This window comes from Chlorocebus sabaeus, chromosome X (assembly GCF_047675955.1).
Source record: "Chlorocebus sabaeus isolate Y175 chromosome X, mChlSab1.0.hap1, whole genome shotgun sequence".
Classification (NCBI taxonomy): Eukaryota; Metazoa; Chordata; class Mammalia; order Primates; family Cercopithecidae; genus Chlorocebus; species Chlorocebus sabaeus.
The window spans coordinates 99,877,490-99,904,703 of record NC_132933.1 but is presented as its reverse complement, the minus strand read 5'-3'; the positions used below and the strand labels follow the sequence as shown (position 1 = coordinate 99,904,703).

The window sequence follows — 27,214 nt, the reverse complement described above, 5'->3', positions numbered from 1 at the left end:
TGTTTTTTCCCCAGAAGTCCATTAAGCTGAGAATGTCCTTGTTTTCATGATCTAACAGTTTTAAGGAATACTGTTGAATGTTCCTCAGTTTGTATTTGTCTGAAGTTTTGCTTATATTTAGACTGGAGTTGTTTTTGGAAAGAACACCAGAGTTTAAATGCCTTTCTTATCAGATCGTATCAGAGGTACCTGTATCCATTGGCATCCCTGGTTTTGTGAACCTTCATCTCTTGGTTAAGGTGGTGTTTGCCAGGTTTTCCCCCTGGCAAGTTGCTGCCTTTCCCTTTTCATAGTCTGTTCTTTGGAAGAATCTAGCCCACCCGCAAGGAGGCGGGAAGAATTAAGCTACAGCTCCTGGAAGGAGGGGGTGTATCTCTGTATATCATTTGAAATTCTTCTGTAAAGATTTGTCTCTTATCCTTATTTATTTACTCTGTCACTTATATCAGTATGAACTCATGCGTTTTTATTTAATAATTTGAGTTATAAATCTAATACTGTGTTCTTTGTTTTGTTGGTCAAATCAGTCCAGTTGTGGCCACTGGGGACTCTTGCCAGTTGGCTCCTGTGTCCCTTTCACATACTCCCATCCTTTGGTTTTGAGCACTGCTTTACTTGCCAGCACTTGGAAATGCTCCAGACTCATCTTGTATTTTCCTCTCTCAGTCCTGGAATCAGTCATTTCTCCAAGGAGCCCTGGTTCCTTTTAAGGTGTCTGTATATTCTTTTATGTTTTCTATGGTGACAACCATATCAGCTATAAATAATGACAGTTTTGTCTTTTGCTTTCCAATCTTTATGGCTTTATTTTTCTTGTCATACTGAGATGAGCAGGACATCTAGTACAATGATGACAGCATGCATCCGTGTCCTGTTGTGTATTTTAGAGGAAACACCACTAACTTTTCCCTATTAAGAATGATACTGTATTTGCTATAGACTTCCTAGAGGTTTTATCAGGTTAAGCAAGTTCCATCCTATTACTCTATATTAAGAGGCTTTTATTTTTTTAGTAATGAAAGGGTGTTGAATTTTTACCAAATGCCTTTTCTGTTTCTTACGATAATTATATTTTTTTCTCCAATAATCTGATATGTGGTAAATGACATTTATAGATTTTCCTTATGTTAGACCATCTTTGCATTTCTTGTATAGACACAGCTTGGTCATGGTCTTTCATTTTTTATACAGTGCTGGACTCAGGTTGGTAAACAAAAGTTTAGAATTTTGCAACTGTGTCCATGAATAAAATTGGTCTTTACTTTTCCTTTCTTAGGCTGTTCTTAATGGCTTTTGGCATTAAGGTTCTGCTGGTATAGAATGATTTAGAGTGTTCCCTCTTTTACAGTATTCTGGAAGATGCTCTGTAACTTTGGAATGATTGGTTTGGTAGAACTCCTGCAAAACCATCTTGGTCTAGTGTTCTCCTTTTTAATACTGAGTTACTATTAAACTTCTAAATTAAAATCTTTTCAAAATTGTAAATAAGAAGGTTGAAATTTGCTGCCATGTTTATTTTAGAAGCTTTATGCTTGAAATGGCTACACACAAATCCTGAGCAAGACTTTTTAATGATGCATTCTTCAAATTCTTAACAGTCGCCATCCATAAATGTCTTTCTTTGTACAAGTAGGTGATAAAATATTGAAAGCCAATTTTTAAATGTTTCAAAGATGTTTAACAATTGGAATTATATCTAACAGCTTTTCTTTTTGTTTCACTGACAAGTATATTGTTAAAACTTCTCATGACGATGTGAGTAGATTTCAAATCCAGTTGAACGCTTTCATATTAACAATTTCAAAATAATGATGAAGCTCTTATTTGCAGAACATGCATCATTATTAGAACCATCACCCTGCAGCTAGCTTGGATACCATTAAAAGGGCTCACCAGCTGCAAACGGATAAAAGTATCTGATACTCGGGAAGACAGAGTTTCAGGGTTTCTACCTGGAGCTACACCCTCCAGAAGCCCCTCCTTGGCCTCCCTGCACCCAGCCCCATCCCAGCCAGTCACAACTTGGGCTGTACGTGGTGTTTCTTGGAACCCGGAACACAGACTCCTCCAGCAGCTCCACAGGCCCCTTGTCCTCAATGAGCAGAAGACTACAGGAGCTGGCTACTGAAGAGGCTGTCCAAGTGATAGAGCACCTTCTTGGCCCTGCTTAGCACATTTACTGCAGAGCTGGATGCTACTTCTTTGTGCTCACCACCTTCAGGGACTGCAGAGGGATTTGTCAGACCCTACTTCACTAAGGGCCACCCTCTAAGGATCTCCAGAAGAGGCTGCCCATAGAGAGAAGTGGCCTGCCTAGGGTCTCCACTGCCTCAGGTCCTACCCGGACACCTCTAGGGCTGAGGGGATCAGTATCTCTTCACCTACCTGTAATCCACATACCAAGTGGAAGAATCTGCCTGCTATTTTTTTGTTTGTTTTGGTGGGAAGAGTTTTAACTACTGCTGTAATTCCTTTAGTAGCTATGGAACTGTTGAGGATTTCTTTTTCTTCTTGAGTCAATTTTCGTAAGATAACAGTTTTCTAGGAGTTGGTCCATTTTGTCTGCATTTTCAAATTCATTGGCATAAAGTTTCCTTTTTATTCTCTGCTGTGTATAAACTGTAACGATGTCTCCTTTTTCATTACTAATATTGGTTATTTGTGCCTTCTCACTTTTTTTCTTGATCAATCTCACCAGAGGTTTATCTATTTTATTAGTCTTTTCAAAGAACCAACTTTTGGCTTTGTTGCTCCTCTCTATTGTATCTTTGTTTTCTATTTCTTTAATTTCTGCTCTTATCTTTTTTGATCTCCTTCCTTCCACATTTTTTGGGTTTATTCTGTTGTTCTTTTTCTAATTTCTTTAACTGGACATTGAGCTCATTAATTTTCATTCTTGCCCATTTTCTAATTTGTGCATTTAAGGATATAATTTCCCTCTAACTACTGCTTCTCCATAAGTGTAGATATGTAGTATTTTCATTATTGTTCAGTTATAAGTATTTCATTTCCATCAAGGTTACTTCTTTTACCTGTAAGTTATATAGAAATGTGGTTTTAGATTTCCAAATGTTTGGGGATTTAAAATTTTACCTCTTTGTTATTGAAATCTGTCTTAATTGCATTATGGTCAGAGGATGTGGTTCGTGTGATAACAACTCTGAAATTTTTTAGACTTGTTTTATGGCTTAGTATGTGACCAATATTTTTGAATGCTTCCTATGTGCTAATTTATAAGAATGTGTGTTCTCTAATTGTTGAATACAGAGATCTACATATGTCTATTATCAAGTTTGTCAACTGTTGTTCAATTTTTACTTATCTATACTAAGTTTTTGGTCATGATCTACCAATAATTGAAAGAGGTGTGTTAATATTCAACTGTGATGGTGGATTTGGCAATTTCTCCTTGTAATTCTATCTTGTTTCTTGCTTTATATATTTCGAGGGTGTTCATTAGGAATATTCAAATTAAGAATTGTTATATATTCCTGATAAATATGTAATGACCCTCTCTATTCCTGATAATGCACTTTTCTTTGAAACCTATTTTATCTTATATTAAATGTAGTAACACAAATTTTTCTTGTTGGGATTTGTGTGGTATATAATTTTCCATCCTTTAACTTTTGAGCATTTTCATGCCATCATGCTTTAATTACATCTCTTGGAAACAACATATAACTGGACTTTTTAAAAAATCTAATCTGATGATCTCTTTTAGTTGGCAAGTTTAGTCTGTTTATATTTACTGTGATGTATTTGGGCTTGTTTCTACCATCATACTTTTTTATTTCTGTTTACCACCGCTACCTTTTTCTATGCTTCATTTTCTCTTTTCTTGCCTGCTTTTTTAGTTTTTGAGATTTATTTTCTTATTCAGTTGTTTCCTCCCTATTTTAATTTTTTTTCTATTCTTTCTGTGGTTACCCTTATAAAGTCTAAAGTTAAACAATATTTTAGCCTCCTTCTTGAAGAATGCAGGAAGCTTAGAAACCTTCAACTCTAGTCATTCCTCTCCTGACTACATACTATTGTTTTCAAATATGTTAGTTTGTTCCTTTTTATAAACCTCACAATTCTACATCTTTATCATAGACAGTGTTTGTTTGGACTTACATGCATACATTCTTGTATCGCAGACCATCCTTTGGGATCATTTTCTTTCATTATGAATATAGTGTTTTAGTGGGTTGTTTTTTTTTTTTTTTTAAGTACAGGTCTCTTGATGTTAAATTCTTCCAGTCTTTCTTATATGTGAATGTCTTTATTTTATCCTCATTCTTAAAAGATAGTTTGTTACAGGTATTTTTACTCAACACTTAGAATATATGGTTCCATTCTCTTTTGGCTTTGAGAAGTCTTTATTGCTATTAAGAAGTCGACTATCAGACTAATTGCTGGTTTTGTGTGTGTGTGCATGTGTGTGTAGTAGAATGTGCAGAGGGTCCTGCAGTTTTACTCTAACATGTTTACATATGTATTTTTTTATTCTACTTTGGAAATGTCATGCTTCGTGGCTCAGTGGATTCATGCTTTTCATCATTTCTGGGAAATTCTCAGCCATTATCTCTTCAAATATTGCCTTTCATTTTTTCTAGTTTTTCTTTCTCAGAATACAGTTAGTCATATTTTGGACCTCCTCATTCTGTCTTCCATATCTCATAACATCTCTGAGATTTTCTATCTCCTTGTCTTCCTGCATTTCATTCTGGATAATTTCTTTAGGTATATCTTTCAGCTTACTGATTCTCTTTTCAATTAACTTTAATCTGCCCACTGAGTTTTTTATTTCAAAAGTTATATTTTTCATTTGTACAAACCTCATATATTTTACTTGCTAATCTGCCTAGTCATCCCTAATAGTCTCTTATTGCTTGGTCATCTTTGTGATTACATCTGCTACTACTTCTTTAAAACATTTTATATACTTTTTGTTCAACCAGTAGTCACCGTTTGCATGAGTATGACATTGTAAATATTGTTCACATCAAAACTACGTAGTATATTCTGATTACATATCCTTTGTTGTATACCCTTTCGTTTTCCTTGGAGCTAATAATTGTGTATTTTGTTTTCTTTTGCTTAGTGTTCTAGTACCTATTACTATTCTTCTCTGAAATTCTTTATACAGTCCAAATCAGATCATGTCCTTCCACTATTCAGAATTCTCCCATGGCTCCCACCTCCCTCAACAAAAGCCAAAGCCCTCACCATGGCCCAAAAGTCCCTGCATAATCTGGTTCCCTTTACCTCTCTTACCTTGTCTCCTATCACTCTCAGTATCACTCACTCTTCTCCAGCTACACTGGCCTCCTTGCTGTTCCCCAAGCGTGCTGGATACCCTTCCTTTTCAGGGCCTTTGTACTTGTTCTTCTCACTGCCTGGAACACCCTTCCTCCCAAATAATCTGATGAGTTGCCCTAGTACTTCCAGTGTGCCCAAATGTCACCTCCCTAGAGAAGTGTTTCCTGATCAACATATCTAAAATCGCCCCATCACATGCATTTTCTATCCCTTTATCCTACTTTACGTATGTTTTTCTACAAAGCACTGATCACCACCTGGTATATTTTATATTTATCTATTGTGGTTAGTGTTTGTCTCTCTTCAGTAGACTGTAAGCTCCATAAAGCAGGGACTGCTGTTTTGTTCACTGCTGTATCCCCAGTGCCAAAAACAACAGTGCATAGTAGATACTCAATAAATATTTGTGGAACAAACTGAATGAATGGATGAATGACTTAATTGTTAATGTGGAGGATAGAGAGATAAACGCCTGAGGAGTAGGCTAGGCACAAAGGCCTTTAATGTCATGCTAAGGAAGTTGGATATCATTTTTCATAAGGTTGGAGGCTGTGAAGAAGCAGTGAGGATAGCTCCTGGGTTCTTTAGGGAAGCAAGTTCTCAGTTGGTAGGGTTGTGGCAAAGCCCCATATTTTCTGACTGGCTGTACGCCCTAGGGCTCCTGAAGGCAGGCCTGCCTCTTACCCAAATAGCCCTCAAACTGCTGTGTTGTCATGCTGCCTGTTACCTGGTGAAAAGTAAAACCCCAACTCTCATCAGGCTTTCTGATCCCAGCTATCATCCCCCTTTCTCTTGCGCTGCGAGGAACTGTTTCCTGGTCCCCAGGCCAAGCAGACCACTCTCATTATACTTTACCTGTGGTACTTGGTGGTCGGTAGGGGGGCTGCAGGCGATAGCGTGGAAGCTGGTGTGATGATGAGCTCATAGTAAGTGTTGTTATAATGGGAGATACCTTAGGAGGGTAAGTTACAGCTCAAAAAGTTTTTTTTTTTTCATTGTCAAAGTGAGAACAGGCTATGTGGGGTTTTAGTCCTGACTTTGCCCCTAACCCTACTGGGGCCTAGTCTGGCTCCAGTGTTTCTGCCTGCCCATGACTCTGGATACTAATTCTATTGTCTAATGTGTGACCTACTCTCCTATTTCTGTCACCTACTAATTTCATCAGCATGCCATCAGAATTATACAGAATGTCATGTATAATTAGCTCCCTGTGGCATGCCAGTAGAGACCTCCCTATCCAGGACAACATCAACTTATTAATCATTAGCACACTGAGTTTAACTAAACATCCACCTAGCTATAAGTTCAGTTGAGCAAAATTTGACCACTTACTATGTGTCAGGCCTCCTCCTGTACACTGAAGACACAGAGATGAACGAGATGTGTTCCCAGACACAGAACCGTAAATTCAGGGCAGTGTGGTCAGTGCAGTAACACTGGTAGGAAGAACAGACTGTGAGAGCCCCTAAGGAATACACAACCCAGCGCAGGGGACCAAGGAAGCTTTCTTGGAAGAGATGGCATATGAACTAAATCTTAAAAGATTTAGTTTAACTTTCTAATGTTAAACTGCCCTTGCATTTCTGGGATTAAACTCAACATTTTTATGTTGTATTAAATCTTATTCATTCTGGATGTGGTTTGCTAATAAACTATTTAGGATTTTTGCATCTTTAGCCATCTGTATTTGTCTGGTTAAGGTTATAGTGATCTCATCCAATAAATAAATCAGTTTTCTAGGAATTGGTCCACTTCATGTAAGTTTTCAAATTAATTATATTCTCTTATTTTTTAATTTTTACTATATCTTTTATGTCATTCATATTATTTGTGCCTTTTCTATTTTTTCTTGTAAGTTTCTCCAAAGATTTTTTTTTAGTGATTGGCCTTGAAAAGCTTACCATACATATTTAACTAAAGTCCAAAGTTAAACATACTCCCCACCCAAACAATTCACAGACTTTATAAATCTTTAATGTCTCCCAACTTACATGTTATTATGTCTACTATTTTTGTTCCTCCCTTATTAAGGATGACACTAACAATATCATTTTGTGCAAACATTGTTTGCTTAAATACTCATTTACCTTTTATTTGCCCACCTTTCTTCTTTTACCTCAGATGTCATTTTTTGGGACGATATTTTTTCTTCTTTTTTTTTTTTTTTTTTTTTTTGAGATGGAGTCTCACTCTGTCGCCTAGGCTGGAGTGCAGTGGCATGATCTGGGCTCACTGCAAGCTCCGCCTCCCGGGTTCACACCATTCTCCTGCCTCAGCCTCCTGAGTAGCTGGGACTACAGGCGCCCGTCACCATGCCTGGCTAATTTTTTGTTTTGTTTTGTTTTGTTTTGTTTTTGTATTTTTAGTAGAGATGGGGTTTCACCGTGTTAGCCAGGATGGTCTCAGTCTCCTGACCTCGTGATCCACCTGCCTTGGCCTCCCAAAGTGCTGGGATTACAGGCACGAGCCACTGCGCCCAGCCGGATTTTTCTTCTTCTTGAAATACATACAGAACTTTAGAAAATCCTTTAGTGTAGATCACTTAATTGGAAACTCTTAGTCTGTGTTTATCTATAAATGCCTTTTTTTCCCTTTATTCTTCTTAAAAGATGGGTTTGCTAGGTACCTACTTCTAAATTACCTTTTTTAGAAGGATATTAAACACTGACACGAAGAGGACATTATGACACTCTCATCTGGTTTCCATTGTTACCGTTGCAAAGTCTACTGTCACTCTTAAGTTTTTTTTGTAGGTGTTCTTTTTCTCTGGCTGCTTTGAAGGTCTGTTGGTTATTGGTTGACTCTATAAGATCTTTTTAGTTGGTGTTGTCTTGCAAATGTTCCTTTTTATAGCTTCCTAATCTTGCCCTATGAATGCAGTGTTTTCTTGTTGCTCTGATGATATTAAATAATAATGTCTTTTTAAAAAGTGTTCTCCCTACAATTTTATGTATTTATTTATTTATTGAGACAGAGGCTCCAGACTCAGGCTGGAGTGCAGTGGCACGATCTCATCTCACTTCAACCTTCACCTCCTGGGTTTAAGTGATTTTTCAGACTCAGCCTCCCAAGTAAGTGGGATTACAGGTGCCCGCCATCACACCCGGCTAATTTTTAGTAGAGACAGGGTTTCACCATGTCGGCCAGGCTGGTCTCAAACTCCGGACCTCAAGTGATCCACACACCTTGGCCTCCCAAGGTGCTGGGACTACAGGCGTGAGCCACCGTGCCCAGCCCTACATAATTTTTGTTTCCAAACATATATATTTTGTTGTCAGCAGCAGTGAGAAACTCACTGACACCAGATTTGGCCAAAGGCACCACAGATAACACAAGCATGACATATTCTGAAGCCTTAAAAAGAATCTGTATGAATAATGGGCGGGGGAGGGGGGGCTCTACTGTGTGCAAACATGGGTCAGTGCCACAGTTCTGTCACTTGCAAGTATGTTAGTGCAGTGGACTTGAGCCAGACTGCCTGGATTCAAATCCCAGAGCTGGTCAAGTCACTTGACCTCAAATTTCTGTAGTTTCTTCTGTAAAAATGGGGATAGTAGTGTTATAGGTCTTTCAGAATTTGTCTAGCAGGCATTCTGGTTTTTGCTGAAAGCCCCCTTAAAAAATAAATAAAACAAAAATGGGGATAGTAGTAATATGTACTTCATAGGATTATTGAGGGTATTAAATGGGTTAATCTACATAAAGTATTTAGAATAATGCATGGCATGTAGTAAGCACTGTATATGTGTTTGTTATTACTACCATTATTACTTTTGCGACAAGGGGATTGAAGGAAGAAGAGCTTCTATGGTGCAATGAGGAAAGGAGTATATCCTGCCCTGTGTGTTCCCCTAGTATCTTGGATATAAAAGCCATCCACAAAAAAACAAGGTCAGGAATTCAAAGGGGTTATTTGGGCACCTTAGAGTGTGGGATATCAAGTAGGCAGTCAGAATGGGATAGAATTCTTCAGTGAGAAGTATTGGCTATTTCCTTTTTGGAGCAGAGCAGTACCATATGGGTTAATCATATGGGAGAACAGTGACAGAGGGATAATCTAGGCTCAGGGGATTTCTTAAGCAGTTAATAATGCTTTCTCTCTTAGGAACTAACCTGTCAGGTACTGAGAGGCTTTGAAGATGGCTCTTCAGGTTGGGGACACGCCTTTGTTAAGGGGCAAGACTGCTGCCTGGAGTTGATTCACATACTCAGAGGTAGGATTGACCACATAAAGAAAATGCTTTCAAGTCTTTGTTCTGAATTTTCTTTGACCCTCCGTAAGTTTGGGGAAAGTCCCAGCCTCAGTAACCACCTCAGTAACCATCCCAGACACAGTGTAGAGGATATGAGTGGGGATGAGAGGCAGAGTGGGGCATCTGGAAAACAGGTACATCGTGGGGAGGCCAATCTGAGGAGCCATTAGTATTAAAATGGAAAGTTCAAGAGATACAAAAATTCTAAAAAAACTTTATCAAATCAAATCCAATAATGTATTACAAGGATAATGAATCATAACAAAATGGATTTTATCCCAGGAATGCAGGATTGGCTTGGCATTAGAAAATCAATCATGCAATTCAACATGTTAACAAACCAAAAAAGAAAACCCATATGATTATTGCAATAAATGCAGGAAAAGCATTTGACAACATCTGACATCCATTCCCGAGTTTAAAAAACAAAAACTCTTGGCAAACGAGAAATAGAAGGGAACTTCTTCAATCTGATATGGGCATCTGCAAAATAACCCACAGCTAACATTATATTTACTGGTGAAAACTGAGTGCTTTCCCCGCAAGATCAGAAACAAAACAGAGATGTCCACTCTCACCACTTCTATTCAGCATTATACTGAAGGTTCTAGGCAGTGCAGTCAGGCAAGAAAAAGAAGCAAAAGGCATCCAAATTGGAAAGGAAGAAGTAAAACTGTATTTACAGAAAATGTGATCATCTATGTAGCAAATCCAACTGAGTCCACCAAAAATAAAACCCTACTAGAACTAATAAGTGAATCCAACAAGTTGCAGGTTATAAGATCAATATACAAAAAATTAGTTGTATATCCATATACTAGCAATGAACAATTGGAAACAGAAAATTTTAAAATACCATTTACAATAACATCTAAAAATGTGACTTAGGAATAAATCTCACAAAAGATGTGGGAGACCTATACACTTATATTGCTGAGAGAAAGAGGAGCCAAATTAATGAAAAACATTCGTGGGTTGGAAAACTTAGTATTGTTATAATGTCAATTCTCCAAAAATTGATCCATAGATTGAATGTCATTCCTATAAAAATCTCAGCAGGCTTTTTGCAGAAATTGACAAACTGATCCTAAAATTCATATGGAAAGACACTACAGAGCCTGGTACAGTGTGTGGAAACCCTGGGTAGGGTTCAACTTTCCCAGAGAATTAGGATTATCAGTGGAGCACATATAGAGAGGAAAAAAACAGTGACAGGGCCTCCAGTTGCAAACAGGTCTACAAAGGATATGAGCAAGCAATTTCCTGAAGTGGAAAACCCAAAAAGCTAACAAGCCTAATGAAAGATGTTCAAATGTATTAACAGAAAAGTCTAAAATAAAACTACAGTGAGATTTTACTTTAGATTTCACAAACAGACAAAATTTTAAAAAGCTGGATCATGCCAAGTCCTTTAGTGGGGATATGGGGGCATAGGGACCCTCTTGCATTGGGAGTGGGGACTTTGGCAGCCATCCCAGAGATGAATGTGACACTATCCCCATGGGCCCTCCAAATAAATTCTCACACAGGTCCATAAAGGGTCATGTAGAAGAATGTTCATTATGGTGTGGTTTGCAACAGTGGGAAGTCGAAGGGCATGCTGGGTGTCCATCACCAGGGGCATACACAGGGAAATAGTGATGGGTGCACTCTACAGAGGACCTCTTAACCTTTACACCAGTGAGTTAGATGTACACAGGGCAACACGATGATCTTCAACACATAGCACTGAGTGAAAAAGAATGAACCGTATAACAATACTACTCAAAAGTTACAAATATATGCACATATACACCAAATACACACCTTACAGAAATGCACACAAACAGATGTAAGTTAAACACTTTTGAAAAATGCCTATGTCAGGGAGAGGGGAGGAATGGGAGCGTGGATGACAGGGAATACATAAAACAAGAAAGCAGTGGAATTGCCAGGCACAGTGGCTCACACCTGTAATCCCAGCACTTCGAGAGGCCGAGGTGGGCAGATTGCTTGAGCCTAGGAGTTCAATTCCAGCCTGAGCAACAGAGTGAGTTCTCATCTCTACAAAAAATACAAAATTAGCCAAATGTGGTGGTGCATGCCTGTGGTCCCAGCTACCAGAGGGGCTGAGGTGGGAGGATCGCTTGAGCCCAGGAGTCTGAGACTGCAGTGGGCCGAGATTGTATCACTGCACTCCAGCCTGGGTGACAGAGTGAGACCCTGTCAAAAAAAAAAAAAAAAAGAAAGAAAAGAAAAGCAAAAAGGGAGGAGGAGGAAAAAACAAGCAGAAAGTGTCTGTTCCCTTGGCCTAGTCACCCACTCCCCATGGCATTCATCCTTTAGAGTCTACTCCACTGAGGAGGAAACAGCCACACCTACACTCTGTTAACCTGAGGCCAGAATGCCCAGGTGAGCCTGGCTCAGACGATCTGTACTCGGCTGGTTTTTGAGTACGTGCTGCTGCGGCTCCTGCACACCCTCCCACCAGCACTGCAGCTGCCTGGAGCAGGTGTGGACATGCATTTCACCCCACAGAAGTTGCCTGCTGTGATCTACTATTAAGGGTGGGGGCTGGTCACAGAGTTTGGAAGTAAAGAGTTAGAGCGGCCCACTCCCCATCAAACCATATGGTAACCAGACCATATGGTAACTAATTTCTGGTCCGCACAACAGTCCTGCTAGTGCCCTGACTATGCTGAGACATGGGTGTATTTTCCTGGCCTCATTTAGAACCTTACCCTCTGACTTCCCCAGAAGCAGCTCTTGTAAACTCTTAGGGAAACTGAAGCCAGACTCACTATGACTGAGAGATTCTCTTCAGCTTATCCTCTCCTGGACTCTTCACTTAATTGTACCAATACTGCCCCTTCCCACCAGCTAGATGCATGCTTGCCATTTGGTGTTCAAAACAAAACAATACCTTGTTCAGTGATACATACATGGGAGGTGAAATTTTCTCAAAAGCAGGCCAGGCACAGTGACTCATGCCTATAATCCCAGCACTTTGGGAGGCCGAGGCGGGCGGATCACCTGAGGTCAGGAGTTCGAGACCAGCCTGGGCAACATGGAGAAATCCCGTATCTACTAAAAATACAAAAATTAGCCGGACGTGGTGGCATGTGCCTGTAATGTCAGCTGCTCAGGAGGCTGAGGCAGGAGAATCACTTGAACCCAGGAGGTAGGTTTTGCAGTGAGCTGAGATCGTGTCATTGCACTCCAGCATGGGCAACAAAAGTGAAACTCTGTCTCAAAAAAAAAAAAGAAAGAAAAATTTTTTTTTTTTTTTTTTGCAAAAATTGAGGAAATGAGAACATAAAGGTCAAGGTAGTGGTTTCTTCTGGGCAGGGGAAGGAGATGAGGGATCCACAGTTGGCTTCTCAAACTCTATAATGTTCTAGTTCTTAAGCCAGCTGGTGGGTAGATGGGTGTTTTCTTATATGTCTTTAAACTGAACATGGAAGTTTTCAGAACTTTTTTCTATGTTGAATATATTTAAAAGTTTGAAAGCAACACAAAGAGATTTCAGACCCGGTAACATTTGCATTTATCAGAACACATAGAATCAAAGAGAATGACAATAATCACATTGGAATATCTGCCTATGAGGGGGAGGGTGTTGGAAACGGGAGTGAGGAATGAAGGTAAAGTAGAGTAAATACATGAATAAGTAAATAAAAAGATACGCATTTTACTGATCAAAGGTAACAATGTAACATGACCAGTAGAGTATAGCTTCCTCCACCTTCTGCGCCTGAGATTCAAAGGAAGAATAAATACTGAACATGATCAAGAAACCGGACCTAATAAATCTGATTGATCCAAAACCAACAGGTACAAACTTAAATCACCTGAGTACCCAAAAGATTATTATAATCAAGTGAATCATTGCAACAGAAAGTTTTCTGAGGTGAAGGATTTTGAAGGCTCCTTCAAAAGTTGGTCATTTCTCCAAAGTTTTGGCAGGCTTGCTTCCCAACATTCCTAAAGGATTCAGATGGGGCCCTCGGTTCATTAGCCCATTTCACAGTAAAACTCAAAACTCAGTGGAGAAAGCAGGGGACTGAACTCATGTCCCTACAAGAGCAAAAGACCAAACCTTCATACCTTAGAAGTACAGCCCCGGCCGGGCGTGGTGGCTCAAGCCTGTAATCCCAGCACTTTGGGAGGCCGAGACGGGCGGATCACGAGGTCAGGAGATCGAAACCATCCTTGCTAACCTGGTGAAACCCCGTCTCTACTAAAAAATACAAAAAAACTAGCCGGGCGAGGTGGCGGGCGCCTGTAGTCCCAGCTGCTCAGGAGGCCGAGGCAGGAGAATGGCGTGAACCCGGGAGGCGGAGCTTGCAGTGAGCTGAGATCCGGCCACTGCACTCCAGCCTGGGCGACAGAGCGAGACTCCGTCTCAAAAAAAAAAAAAAAAAAAAAAGAAGTACAGCCCCATGTTGAACCATGTCTTGGAAATTGCCTCTGTAGCTTCAACACAAACAAAAACCTGGCTGTTGGAAAAATGTGTTTGATTTAACCTCAGCCATCCTTAGACTACAAAAGAATCATGGGGGTTATATTGAGTCTGCTTGGATCACCCCTAGCCACACTCTTCCTCCTTTTGTCCCCTAATCCTAGTGTCCCTATCTCCACTGATGAGCAAATGGACATTTCCCCTCAACACTGAGGTCACGTATTCTGCCTTGTCTCTGCACTCAGGTTGCCTCGCCAGATCTACTGTGGGCTGCAGTTTTAGTTGAGATCATGTTAGTTAGTTAGTTCTTATCTTTTGAAATGGCTTTCTGTTACCATAGGATGCTTCGCTGAGGTATGTGCCTTCCTGCCTAACCTTGTACGTCTACTGACATATCAGATAGACGTGTTCCTTGCAAACTAAACGTAGTAATGTGCTGCAGGCCAGTTGGAGTATCACCGGATCTCCGCATGCCATTTGTGTCACCCTGGTGTGACCCACAGTAACTGTCTTTATGGGTTAAGCCCTTCCTGAAGTCCCAGCCAACTTGTGGACAGCTGACTTCAACAAGGGAGGGCAGCTGCTTAGGATGCTCCCATTAATATCAAAATCACACAGCACCTGTTGCCATCTTCTAGCCCTAGTGTCCCCTTTCCATACTGGCAGAAGAGGGAAATGAGCCTATCATCAATGTCCTCCTCAAACTGGTGTCTTAATGCCAACCCACAGTTTATACAACAGCCCTATCCTTCTGGTAAGAAAGTCAGCCACATTTATTTCTAAGAGCAGATGGGTCTGCCATCATGATCAGGACCCACACCACATTAGTGAACATATGTCACCCCTGTTCATCCCAGACTTCTGAATCCACCATCATCCCCTCTGTGAATCCAGTTCAGGCTTCTTTGGGGTTGACCTGACCGACACTATTTCCCTGTCTTAGGACATCCCAATTCCCCAAAACTCTGTTTTCACCCATCATCAGCAACAGATAGTTTGTTTCTTTTTGTTTGTTTGTTTGTTTGTTTGTTTGAGACCGAGTCTTTGCTCTTGTCGCCCAGGCTGGAGTGCAATGGCACAATCTCAGTTCACTGCACCCTCTGCCTCCCGGGTTCAAGCGGTTCTCCTGCCTCAGCCTCCCGAGTAGCTGGGACTATGGGTGTAAACTATCACGCCCGGCTGATTTTTGTATTTTTACTAGAGATGGGGTTTCACCATGTTGGCCAGGCTGGTCTTGAACTCCTCACCTCAGGTGACCCGCCTGCCTCTGCCTCCCGAAGTGCTGAGATTACAGGCGTGAACCACCATTCCCGGCCTTGTTTTTTGTTTGTTTTTGTTTTTTTGGGTTTTTTTGTTTGTTTGTTTCATTTTTAGGCAGGGTCTCACTCTGTCGCTCAGGCTGGAGTGCAGTGACATGATCATGGCTCACTGCAGCCTCGGACTCCTGGGCTCAAGGGATCTTCCTGCCTCAGCCTCCCAAGCAGCTGAGATTACAGGCGAGAGCCACCACACCCAGCATATATATATATATTTTTTTTTTTTTTTTTGAGATGAAGTTAAGCTCTTGTTGCCCAGGCTGGAGTGCAATGGCACAATCTCGGCTCACCGCAACCTCCGTCTCCTGGGTTTGAACGATTCTCCTGCCTCAGCCTCCCGAGTAGCTAGGATTACAGGCATGTGCCACCACACCCGGCTAATTTTGTATTTTTAGTAGAACGTCTCACTATGTTGCCCAGACTCCTGGGCTCCAGCAATCCTCCTATCTCAGCCTTCCAAATTGTTGGGATTATAAACATGAGCCACTGCACCTGGCCACATTAGTATACTATTGATGTTGAACCATAACAGTCTCTTTTTTTATTTTTAAAGAGACAAGGTCTTGCTCTGTCACGCAGGCTAGAGCAGCTAGGACTCCAGGTGCCTGCCACCTCACCTGGATAATTTTTTATTTTTGTTTTTGTAGAGATGTGGGTTTTGCTAGGTTGCCCAGGCTGATCTTGAACTCCTGGCTTCAAGTGAAACTCCTGCACTGGCCTCCTAAAGTGCTGGGATAACTGGTGTGAGCCACAGCACATAGCCTGAACCATAACATTCTTATATTCCTGGAGTAAACTCCACTGGGTCATAATCTGTATTTTTGAATGCAGTATTAGTGTCTGTTAGCTAACTCTTGAGGGGAGATTTTTGTTTTATAAGTGGCCCTAGGATTTTCTTTTCTTGGGTTCTCCTATCCAGTTTTATAATTTAGGTTACACTAACCTCAAAAAAAAATAGGTTTTACTTTTGTTATTTATTATGCATATGATTGGAATTAACTATACCTTGAAAGTTTGCTACAGCTCACCTATAAAACCCACTGGGGTTTTGAGAGAGAACAGTTCTTTTGATTACCATTTTTATTTCTTTAATACTTACTGGACTATTCAAGACCTTTCTATTTGTGCCATTTTTAGCATGGTGTATTTTTCTAAGAATGTATCATTTATTTTCATCTAGGTTTTTAAATTCATTGGCATGTCATTCATAATTCTTCACTTTTAAAAATTCTATTTTTCTGGTCAGGCTCAGCGGCTCACGCCTGTAATCCCGGCACTTTGGGAGGCCAAGGCAAGCAGATCACCTGAGGTGGGGAGTTCGAGACCAGCCTGACCAACATGGAGAAAGCCCATCTCTACTAAAACACATACAAAATCAGCCGGGCGTGGTAGCACATGCCTGTAATCCCAGCTACTCTGGGAGGCTGAGGCAGGAGAATCGCTTGAACCCTGGAGGTGGAGGTTGCGGTGAGCTGAGATCGCACCATTGCACTCCAGCCTGGGCAACAAGAGAGAAACTCCGTCTCAAAAAATATATATATATTTTTCCCTATTATTGTCCCCCTTATCATTCTATATCTTGGTGTTTGTTTGTTTGTTTGTTTTTTGACAGAGTTTCGCTCTTGTTGCCCAGGCTGGAGTGCAATGGCATGATCTCGGCTCACCGCAACCTCCGCCTCATGGGTTCAAGCGATACTCCTGCCTCGGCCTCCCGAGTAGCTGGGATTACAGGTATGAGCCACCATGCCTGGCTAATTTTTGTATTTTTGGTAGAGACGGGGTTTCTCCATGTTGGTCAGGCTGGTCTCTAACTCCCGACCTCAGGTGATCCACCCACCTCGGCCTCCCAAAGTGCTGGGATTATAGGAGTGAGCCACTGTGCCTGGCCTGTATCTTGGTTTTTTAATTTTCTGTTTTTTTCTTGATCACTGGCCAGAAGTCTGTCTCTCTTATTAGTCTTTTCAAAGAATCTGCTTTGGTTTGCTTGATTTTCACTGTTGTCTTTTGTTCTCTATTTTATTTCTGCCTTATTTCTTTCTTCTTTGAATTTATTTTTATTTATTTATTTTTTTGAGATGGAGTTTCACTCTTGTTGCCCAGGCCGGAGTGCAATGGCACGATCTCAGCTAACCACAACCTCCGCCTCCTGGGTTCAAGTGATTCTCCTGCCTCAGCCTCCTGAATAGCTGGGAGTACAGGCATGCGCCATGATGCCCAGGTAATTTTGTATTTTTAGTAGAGATGGAGTTTCTCCATGTTGGTCAGACTGGTCTTGAACTCCCGACCTCAGGTGATCTGCCCGCCTCAGCCTCCCAAAGTGCTGGGATTACAGGGGTGACTCACCCCGTCCGGCCTTTGTTTCTTTGAATTTAGAAATATAAACAATGTGTCATTGGCACAGAAACAGAAAAGTAGACCAATACAACAGCATAGATACAGACACGTGTATGTAAAAACCTAATGTATAACAAATCAAGGGAGAAAGGACAGTTGCTTAGTTAAAGGTGTTGAGAAAACTGGCTCATGACAGAGAACAATAAAACTGGATCCCTTCCTCATGACATGTACCAAAATGTATTCTAGGGGACGGGCATGGTGTCTCAACGCCTGTAATCCCACCACTTTGGGAGGTCATGGTGGGCGGATCACTTGAGGTCAGGAGTTCGAGACTGGCCTGGTCAACCAGACATGGTGAAACACCATGTCTACTAAAAATACAAAAAACTAGCCGAATGTGGTGGAATGTGCCTGTAGTCCCAGCTACTCAGGAGGCTGAGGTAGAAGCAGCACTTGAACTCAGAAGGCAGAGATTGCAGTGAGCCAGGATCGTGCCACTGTACTCCAGCCTGGGTGACAGAGCGAGACTCCATCTCAAAAAAAAAAAAAAAAAAAGGATTCTAGGTAGATTGAGGACCTCAATGTGAAAATAAAACTGTAATGTTAATAGAAATTGTAGGGAGATGTCTGTGACCTAGGGGCTTGGACAGAATTTTAAGACTATAACCCATATGCTGAAGAGATGATTAGATTATAGCAAAATTAAGGATTTATGCTCAATAAAAGACACCATGGACAAAAGTAAGAGATAATATGCAGACTGGGAGATGATATTTGCAATGTATAAACCAACAAGGGATTTGATACCTAGAATATAAAAAGATTTCCTGTGAATCAGCAAGAAGAGAGGTTGGGTGTCATGATTTACACCTATGATCCCAGTTCTTTGGGAGACTGAAGCAGGAGGATTGCTTGAGGCCAGGAGTTTGAGACCAGCCAGACGATACAACATGACCCTGTCTCTAGAAAAAGAAAAATTTTTTTTATTACCTGGTTGTGGTGGCACACGCCAGTCATCCTAGCTACTTGGGAGGCTGAGACGGGAGGATCACACGAGCCCAGGAGTTTGAGGTTACAGTGAGCTGTGGTCATGCCACTGCACTCCAGCCTGGGTGACAGGCGAGACCCTGTTTTTAAAAACAAAACAAAAGAAGAAAGAGGAAGAAGGAGGAGGAGGAGGAAGGACGAAGGAGGAGGATGAGGAAGGGGAAGAAGGAAGGGGAAGGACAAAAGAAGAAGGAAGAAAGAAAAAGAAAGAAGGAGAAGAAGACAGCAATGCCAATAGAAAAGTAGCCAAAGCACACAATAAGCAATTTGCAGAGGAAGAAATTTGAAAAGCCAGCAGTATATGATGAGGTGTTCAAGATCTTTGCAAATCTGAGGAATTAAAATAACAGTGAGGTATCACTTTATCAGCCCGACAAATTTAAGAAGCAGGGTAATGCCAAGTGGCAGTGGGGGTGTAAGGACCTACAAACCCTCCTGCATGGCTAATGGGAGTGTGGACTAGGGCAGCTATTCCGAAGAGCTGTCTGGAAGTACCTTGTCAAATTAGATATGCATTTACTGGGCCAGGTGCAGTGGCTCACGCCTGCAATCCCAGCACTTTGGGAGGCTGAGGCAAGTGGAGAGCCTGAGGTCACTCAGGAGTTCCAGACCAGCCTGGCCATCATGGCGAAACCCTGTCCCTACCAAAAATAGAAAAATTAGCTGGATGTGGTGGTGCATGCCTGTAATCCCAGCTACTCAGGAGGCTGAGGCAGGAGAATCGCTTGAACCCGGGAGGCAGAGGTTGCAGTGAGCCAAGATCGCACCACTGCCCTCTAGCCTGGGTAACAGAGTGAGACTCTGTCTCAAAAAAAAAAAAAAAAAAAAAGTAAATGCATTTACTGTATGACCCAACAATTCTGTTCCTGGGTACAGTAAATCCCAGGGAAGTACACAGATCTATAAGGGGCCATATGCAAGGGTGTTCATCACAGCATTAAGCACAAAAAGGGCAAAAACAAAATGTATGTCCCTCCAAATTAGAAGTTTCCAAGGGCAAAAAAAGCACAAGTCTTCTCTCATTAGTTTCCTAGCCTGTGTGCCCAGGTACCCTACAGTGCTGCATTTCAGTTCCAGGGGTGAGAGTTATCAATAGTTATAATTTTTTAAATAATTATAAATGTTTTTAAAGTATCTCTAACATTTGCAACTGTGTTTTTCCAGTTTAAAATTATTTTGAAGGCCAGGCATGGTGGTTCACGCCTGTAATCCCAGCACTTTGGGAGGCTGAGGCAGGTGGATCACTCGAGGTTAGGAGTTCGAGACCAGCCTGACCAACATGATGAAGCCCCGTCTCTACTAAAAATACAAAATTAGCCAGACGTGGTGGTGCACGCCTATAATCCCAGCTACTCAGGAAGCTGAGACAGGAGAATCACTTGAACCCGGGAGCCGGAGGTTGCAGGGAGCCGAGATTGCGCCATTGCACTCTAGCCTGGGCAACAAAAGCGAGACTTTATCCCAAAAATAAAATAAGTAAAATAAAATTATTTTGAAATTGTATTTGAACAGTGTGGTGTTTCACACAGTTCCCTCTTTGAACATCTTGGTCCAGTGCAAGATCTAGTGTGTGGCTCCTACTACCAGAGAGGAGCTGTGAGGGGCTGCAGTATACAGCACTTCTCTGACCTTCTGTGGGAATCATTCGACTTAACCTGATTTTTGCCTTGCTCCTGCTCATCAAGATACTTTGTTGGTGTGCATATGTGTAGTATTTAAATACTTATTAGATTCAATCTGCTCTTTTCACAATTTTTTCTGGTAACATGGAAGCTGTATCTTTTATTATTAGAATCAGCATCTATTATTAGGCACTGCTTTAAAGGAACATAACTATTTCATTTTCTTAGCTGTTATTTACCCCATTCTTTTATCTTCCCTTCCTCCCTTCCTCTTTCCTTTTTTCTTTCTCTCTGTCCCTCATTCTTTCTTGCTCTCCCTCTCCCCAATTTCTCCTTCTCCCACTCTCTATTATTGGATTTTTTTTTTTTTTTAACGGCAGCACTTTTATTTTTCCTTACACAATGACGTGTTGCTGGGGCCTAATGTTCTCACATAACAGTAGAAAACCAAAATTTGTTGTCATCTCTTTAAAGAATTGAGAATTATGTACAAAAAAACCTTACATAAATTAAAAGGATGAATATATCTACAGGTGTAAATCCAAACCGCTTCCAACTCAAGGCAAGTAATTGTTCTTGCAGGAAAACATCAGCTAAGAAAGGAAACTGGGTCCTATGGCTTGGACTTTCCAACTCAGACAGACCAGAAGGACAGAAACAACTGGTTCAGGAGCCCTTGCCAGCCTGTAGAGAAATCCCAGAACACTCAGCCCTGACACATTAATACCCTGCACATATTGGAGACTGCTGGCCATGCAGACTCACCAAGCCACAGACTTGTCTTCCACAAGCACATTCTTACCTCAGCCACAAAGTGGCCAAGCCACATGTACTAAAGGTTGAAATCAAAGACGCGTACAGGGTATTAAACACATACCAAGGGGAACAGTTAACTTGATTATAAATTGAATAGAAAGTCAAAATCAGCAACAAGTCTACAATGCAGTGCTGATATCAGATACAAGCTTCAAGGACAAATTTCTTTGTGTGTGTGTGGTTTTTTTGTTTGTTTTTGTTTTTTGTTTTTTGTTTTTTGTTTTTTGTTTTTTTTTTCAGACAGAGTCTCACCCTGTTCCTGTTGCCCAGGCTGGAGTGCAGCGGTGCAATCTCGGCTCACCACAACCTCCGCCTCCCAGGTTCAAGCGATTCTCCTGCCTCAGCCTCCCCAGTAGCTGGGATTATAGGCAAATGCCACCATGCCTGGCTAATTTTTGTATTTTTAGGAGAGACGGGGTTTCACCATGTTGGCCAGGCCGGTCTCGAACTCCTGACCTTGTGATCCACCCGTCTAGGCCTCCCAAAGTGCTGGGATCACAGGCATGAGCCACCACACCTGGCCACAAATTTCTTTTTGAAGGCTTTTTCCAGTTTTGTGAGGCTAGCATGAGGTTTATGCATTTGCCAGGGGCAAATTTATACTCCTGAATTAACCCATGCAGCAAACGCTGAACATCTGCTTGCAGTCCATTTAGAGGCATTTGCAGTGGACGATGGAGGGGCCAGACTCATCATACATAGCTAATTGCTAATCCACATCTGCTAGAAGGTGGACAGTGAGGCCAGGATGGAACCACCGATCTACACCGAGTACTTGTGCTGTGGGGGCATGATGATCTTGATCTTCATGGTGCTGGATGCCAGGGCAGTGATGCCAGGGTACATGGTGGTGCTGCCAGACAGCACTGTGTTGGCATACAGGTCTTTGCGGATGTCCACGTCACACTTCATGATGGAGTTGAAGGTGGTCTTGTGGATGCTGCAGGATTCCGTGCCCAAGAAGGAAGGTGGAACAGTGCCTGCAGACACCAGAACCACTTGTTGCCGATGGTGATGACCTGACCTGGCCGTCAGGCAGCTCGTAGCTCTTCTCCAGGGAGGAGGAGGAGGAGGAAGATGTGGCAGTGTCCATCTCCTGCTCGAAGTCCAGGGCGACGTGGCACAGCGTCTCGTTGATGTCGCGCACAATCTCCTGCTTGGCCGTGATGGTGAAGCTCAGTGAGGATCTCCATGAAGTAGTTGGTCAGGTCCCAGCCATCCAGGTCCAGATGCAGGATGGCATGGGGGGAGGGCGTGGCCCTCGTAGATGGGCACCATGTGGGTGACCCTGTCTCCAGAGTCTATGACAATGCCAGTGATGCGCCCAGAGGCTTAGAGGGACAACACAGCCTGGATGGCCACATACATGGCTGGGGTGTTGAAGGTCTCAAACATGATCTGAGTCATCTTGTCTCTGTTGGCCTTGGGATTTGGGGGGCCTCGGTCAGCAGCACCGCGTGCTTCTCCAGGGCCATGCACAGCTCGTTGTAGAAGGTGTGGTGCCAGATCTTCTCCATGTCGTCCCAGATGGTGATGATGCCATGCTCGATAGGGTACTTCAGGGTCAGGATGTTGCGCTTGCTCTGGGCCTCGAGGCCCATGTAGGAGTCCTTCTGGCCCATGCCCACCATCACCCCCTGGTGCAGGGGGGTGCCTGACGATAGAGGTGAACACAGCTCCGGGGCCATCCATCCCCAGCAAAGCCAGCTTTGCACATGCCAGAGCCATTGTCAATGACAAGCGTGGCGATCTCTTCTTCCATTGCAACCTGTGGAGGAGCGGGGCGGCAGAGCCGTGGGAGGACATGGTGTACGGGCTGGTGGCAGCAAGTGAGTGTATTACTGGATTTTGAAGTTAACAATTTGCCAAATACTGATTTTTGATGGAAATTCATTCTGAATTATTTTCTTTAAAAAAAAAAATAGAAAGCATATAACAGGAGAATTACTTAATTAAATTGATTCCTTGGCTCGGTGGCTATGCCTGTAATCTCAGCACTTTGTGAGGCCGAGGTGGGTGGATCAGTTGAGGCCAGGAGTTTGAGACCAGCCTGGGCAACATGGCGAAACCCCATTTCTATTAAAAATTCAAAAATTAGCCAAGCATGGTGGTGCGTGCCTGTAGTCCCAGCTACCCAGGAGGCTGAGGCATGAGAATTGCTTGAGCCTAGGAGGCAGAGATTGCAGTGAGCCGAGATTGTGCCACTGCACTCCAGCCTGGGCAGCAGAACCAGACCCTGTCTCAAAAACAAACAAAAAATCTGTCTAGGCTGGTCGTGGTGGCTCATGCCTGTAATCCCAGCACTTTGGGAGGCTGAGGCAAGTGGATCACCTGAGGTCAGGAGTTTGAGACCAACCTGGTCAACGTGGTGCAACCCCATCTCTACTAAAAATACAAAAATTAGCTGGGCATGGTGGTATATGCCTGTAATCCCAGCTACTCGGTAGGCTGAGGCAGGAGAATGACTTGAACCTGGGAGGCAGAGGTTGCAGTCAGCCTAGATTGCACCACTGTACTCCAGCCTGTGTGATAGAGTGAGACTCTGTCTCAAAAGAAAAGAAAAAAAAAAAATCCATACGTGAGTGTAAGTAATACTTTGTGAATTTTTAGACTTTTTATTAACCACCGGAGAATATTTATTACACCTGGGTGCTTTTTTTAAAGAATACTGTTTTTATTCTGAAATATGTAGACCATTTTGCATATATCAGCCAGTGTCCCTTACATAATTTATTTCATGTAATTTTCATCTTTCTCATGTAAAATAGTTACTATTTAATCTTTCCCATGTAAATCTCAGTTCAGCCACTTAGTGGATCCAAGTCTCCAGGCAGCTGCCTTAGTCTTTCTGTGTCTCAAGTACTTCTAATCCATATTGTAGAGTGAGGTGAATTTATAGATTTCAAGATCTATAAGTTCTATAGATCTATAGATGAATTTATAGATTTCAGGATTATACCTGGGTTTTTAAAAATGTTTCCATGCAATTTATTTTAAAGCACTCTTAATGCATTTAAGTTTTATTTTTAAATGCATTAAATTTAAATTAATTTTTGAACATTTAAAACATTAATTTTTAACATTTAAAATTAATTTTTCTTTTTGGTAGATACTGGGTCTCTCTATGTTGCCAGAGCTAGTCTTGAACTCCTGGCCTCAAGAAATCCTCCCGCCTCAGCCTCCCAAAGTGCTGGGATAGAGGCACAAGCCACTATGCTTGGCCAAAATTAATTTTTGAGCCCAACACGGTGGCCCACACCTGTAGTCCCAGTTACTCAGGAGGCTGAGGCAAGAGGATTGCTTGAGCCCAGGAGTTTGAGTTTGTGGCGTACGATGATTGTGCCTATGAATAGCCATTGTACTCAAGCCCGGGCAATATAACTAGACCCCATCTCTAAATAATAGTAATTTTTTAGAACCTAACATGTAAATTTAATTTATACAAATATTTATTTTAAAATTTGTATTAGGGTTCTCCAGGGAAACAGAATCAATAGGATATATATGAGAGAGCGAACTAGAGAGAGAGAAGGACAGACAAACAAAGATTCATTGTAGGGAGTCAACTCACATGATTGTGTAGGTTGACAAGTCCCAATATCTGCAAGGTGAGTTGTCAGGAGGAAGACCCAGGAGTACTAATGGTGTAGTTCCAGTTCAAAGGCTGGCAGACTCAAGACCCAGGAAGAGCTGATGTTTCCGCTTAAGTCTGAAGGGAAGAAAACGCTGATATTCTAGTTTGAAGGCAGGCAGGAGAATTCACTCTTACTTCGGGGAGGGTAATCCTTTTTGTTCTATTCAGGCCTTCAACTGATTGGGTGAGGCCCACCCACATCAGGGAGGGCAATCTGCTTTACTCAGTCTACCAATTTAAATGTTCCTATGTTCCTATCACCCAGGAGCATCCCCAAAGAAACCCCAGAATAATGTTTGACCAAATATCTGGGTACCCCAAGACCCAGTCAAGTTGACACATATAATTAACTATCACAAATCCATGCCTTGTGAACTTGGCACCCATATAACACCTCCTTAAACCATATTTAATCGTCAAATGAAGACCATAACAAGGTCATAATTCCATCTAACATGATAAAACTATTCTCCCTACAACCGAAAGCACACTAACCATTTCCCCAGCAAAAGAGGTAAAGTCCTTCACTGATGTTTACTCTTTTCTTTGATATCCTGTAACTTAAATACAATGATGTAAAGTTAACAATTCTTAAATACTATTATTTAAAGCCAATACACCTTATGTTACATGATAAGGGAATAAGAGAGGGAAGAAAACATAAGTATTTGATATATATAAACAAATATATTCGTAACAAAATAAGGAGGAAATATGACAATTGCAGCCCTTGTTTCTGTAACTAGTCACATGATAACTGATATTTATAACTACCTTCTTCCGCTACCCATTCCATATTCTGTTTACCTTCAGCAAGCAACTCAGCTAGTCATAGTTCTTTACTGGTAGGGTAACCCAAACCTTCATTGCTGTAAAATCTGGGCCATTAGTAGTTCTGCCTAGATTGGGTTGTTGTCATTTTCCATTGATCTTAGTCATAAGGGATGGTAACACTAAGAGATTCTCTAGAGGATTTCCTGTATTCTAGAATACTCTTCCTTCCCTCCATTGTGGAGTAGTAGTCCAGTTTCCCCTTGGTAGACAGGATCAATCACTCCAACCAACACCAGAACTCCCTTCTTTGCCTTAAATTCTAGCTCAATGGAATCGTTGTGTCTCCTGGTGGAAGCATTCCTCCCTTTGGAACTGAAACCTCTAGGCTAGCAGACCAAAAGGTCTCTGTAACAGGAGGAGAAATTTTGCTAGTGGGTCACTAGGGTTGATGGGGACCCATTGATTTCCACCCATTGATTCATGGATCTGTGAATCCTGGCTGTGGGAGAAACAGCACCATATATTAGATACAGATTCAGAGTATATAGAGACTTCTGGAGAACCTTACCCTAGCCCTGCAAGGTATTGTAACCTAGCTGGCACTGTAACTGAGTCTTCCAAAGTCCATTCCACCATTCTTTCAAGCCAGCTATTTCAGGATGGTGGGGAACATGGTGAGAGCAGTGAATTCCATGAGCATGGGCCCATTGCTGCACTTCTTTGGCTGTGAAGTTAGTTCCTTAAGCAGAAGCAATGCTGTATGGAATATTATGATGGTGGATAAGGAATTCTGTAAGACCATGGATGGTAGTTTAGGCAGAAGCTTTGTGTGCATGGAAGGCAAACCAGTATCTAGAGTGTCTGTTCCAGTAAGGACAAAACATTGCTTCCTTACTGATGGAAGCAATCCAGAGTAATCAACCAGATAGCTGACAGATCTCCCCAGGAATTATGCCATATTGGAAACTCAGTGATAGTCTCTGCTGGTGGTAGATTAGATACTCAGCAGTGGTCATAGGTTGGCTTTCATGAGTGGGAGTGCATGTTGCTGAGCCCATGCATAACCTCCATCGTGGCACTTTGGCCGTGGCCACTTTGTTCATGAACCCATTGGGCAATGAGGGGATAGCTGGGGAAAGAGGCTAACTGGTATTCACAGAAACAATTATTCTGTCCACTTGACTATTAAAATCCTCCTCTGCTGAGGTCACCTTTGGTGAGGATTCACATGGGACATAAATATCTTCACTTTTTTTGACCCACATAAGGAAGTCTATCCATATACCTTTTCCTCAGATTTCCTTGTCACTAGTTTTCCAACATGTTCCTCCCAAGTCCCTGACCATCTAACCAGACCATTCGTCACACCCCACAAATCAGTATATGATTGCCTATCTATCCCTTTCTCCTTCCAAGCAAAGTGAACAACTAGGTGCACTGCTTGGGAGTTCTACCCACTGGGAGGATTTCCTTTCACTGCCCTTCAGGGATGTCCTAGGAAGGGGTGATAGTGCTGCAGCTGTCCACTTTGGGGTGGTGCCTACATACCATGCAGAACCATCTGTAAACCAGGCCCAAGTCTTCTCTTCCTCTGTCAGCTGACTGTTGGGAACTCCCCATGAGGCCACAGGTGCAGACTGGGAGAGAGAAGACTGTGTATCAGGAGT

At 42.0% G+C, this 27,214-nt stretch overlaps 1 protein-coding gene, 1 long non-coding RNA gene, 1 other non-coding gene and 1 pseudogene across 25 annotated transcripts in view; 2 read left to right on the top strand and 2 right to left on the bottom strand.

Annotated features, from left to right (window-relative positions):
• LOC119622601 (uncharacterized) overlaps window positions 1-27,193 on the bottom strand; it is a 40,501-nt gene extending 13,308 nt beyond the window's left edge. Inside the window, exons 1-2 of the long non-coding RNA XR_012092018.1 lie at window positions 27,096-27,193; window positions 24,711-24,848 (exon numbers count right to left, since the gene is read on the bottom strand). This is a non-coding gene — a long non-coding RNA (uncharacterized lncRNA). The remainder of the gene's footprint in view (window positions 1-24,710; window positions 24,849-27,095) is intronic.
• Window positions 1-27,214, top strand: part of KANTR (KANTR integral membrane protein) — a 90,111-nt gene that overhangs the window by 26,229 nt on the left and 36,668 nt on the right. For 7 of the 23 annotated variants that reach the window (XR_012092010.1, XR_012092002.1, XR_012091998.1 and 4 more), the window contains one exon: window positions 9,413-9,521. The exons of 5 other annotated variants lie outside the window; for them this stretch is intronic. Coding sequence is in view for 2 of the 18 variants with exons in the window: in XM_073013667.1 (XP_072869768.1) it covers window positions 2,628-2,858 (231 nt within the window). In the remaining 16 variants the exon portion in view is untranslated. 11 more of the 23 variants (XR_012092017.1, XR_005239206.2, XM_073013667.1 and 8 more) reach the window with 9 other exon arrangements.
• On the top strand, window positions 8,862-8,922 carry LOC119622604 (U7 small nuclear RNA). The gene has a single exon (XR_005239215.1). It is a non-coding gene; the product is annotated as a U7 small nuclear RNA (small nuclear RNA).
• LOC103232011 (actin, cytoplasmic 2-like) lies at window positions 21,792-22,901 on the bottom strand (annotated as a pseudogene).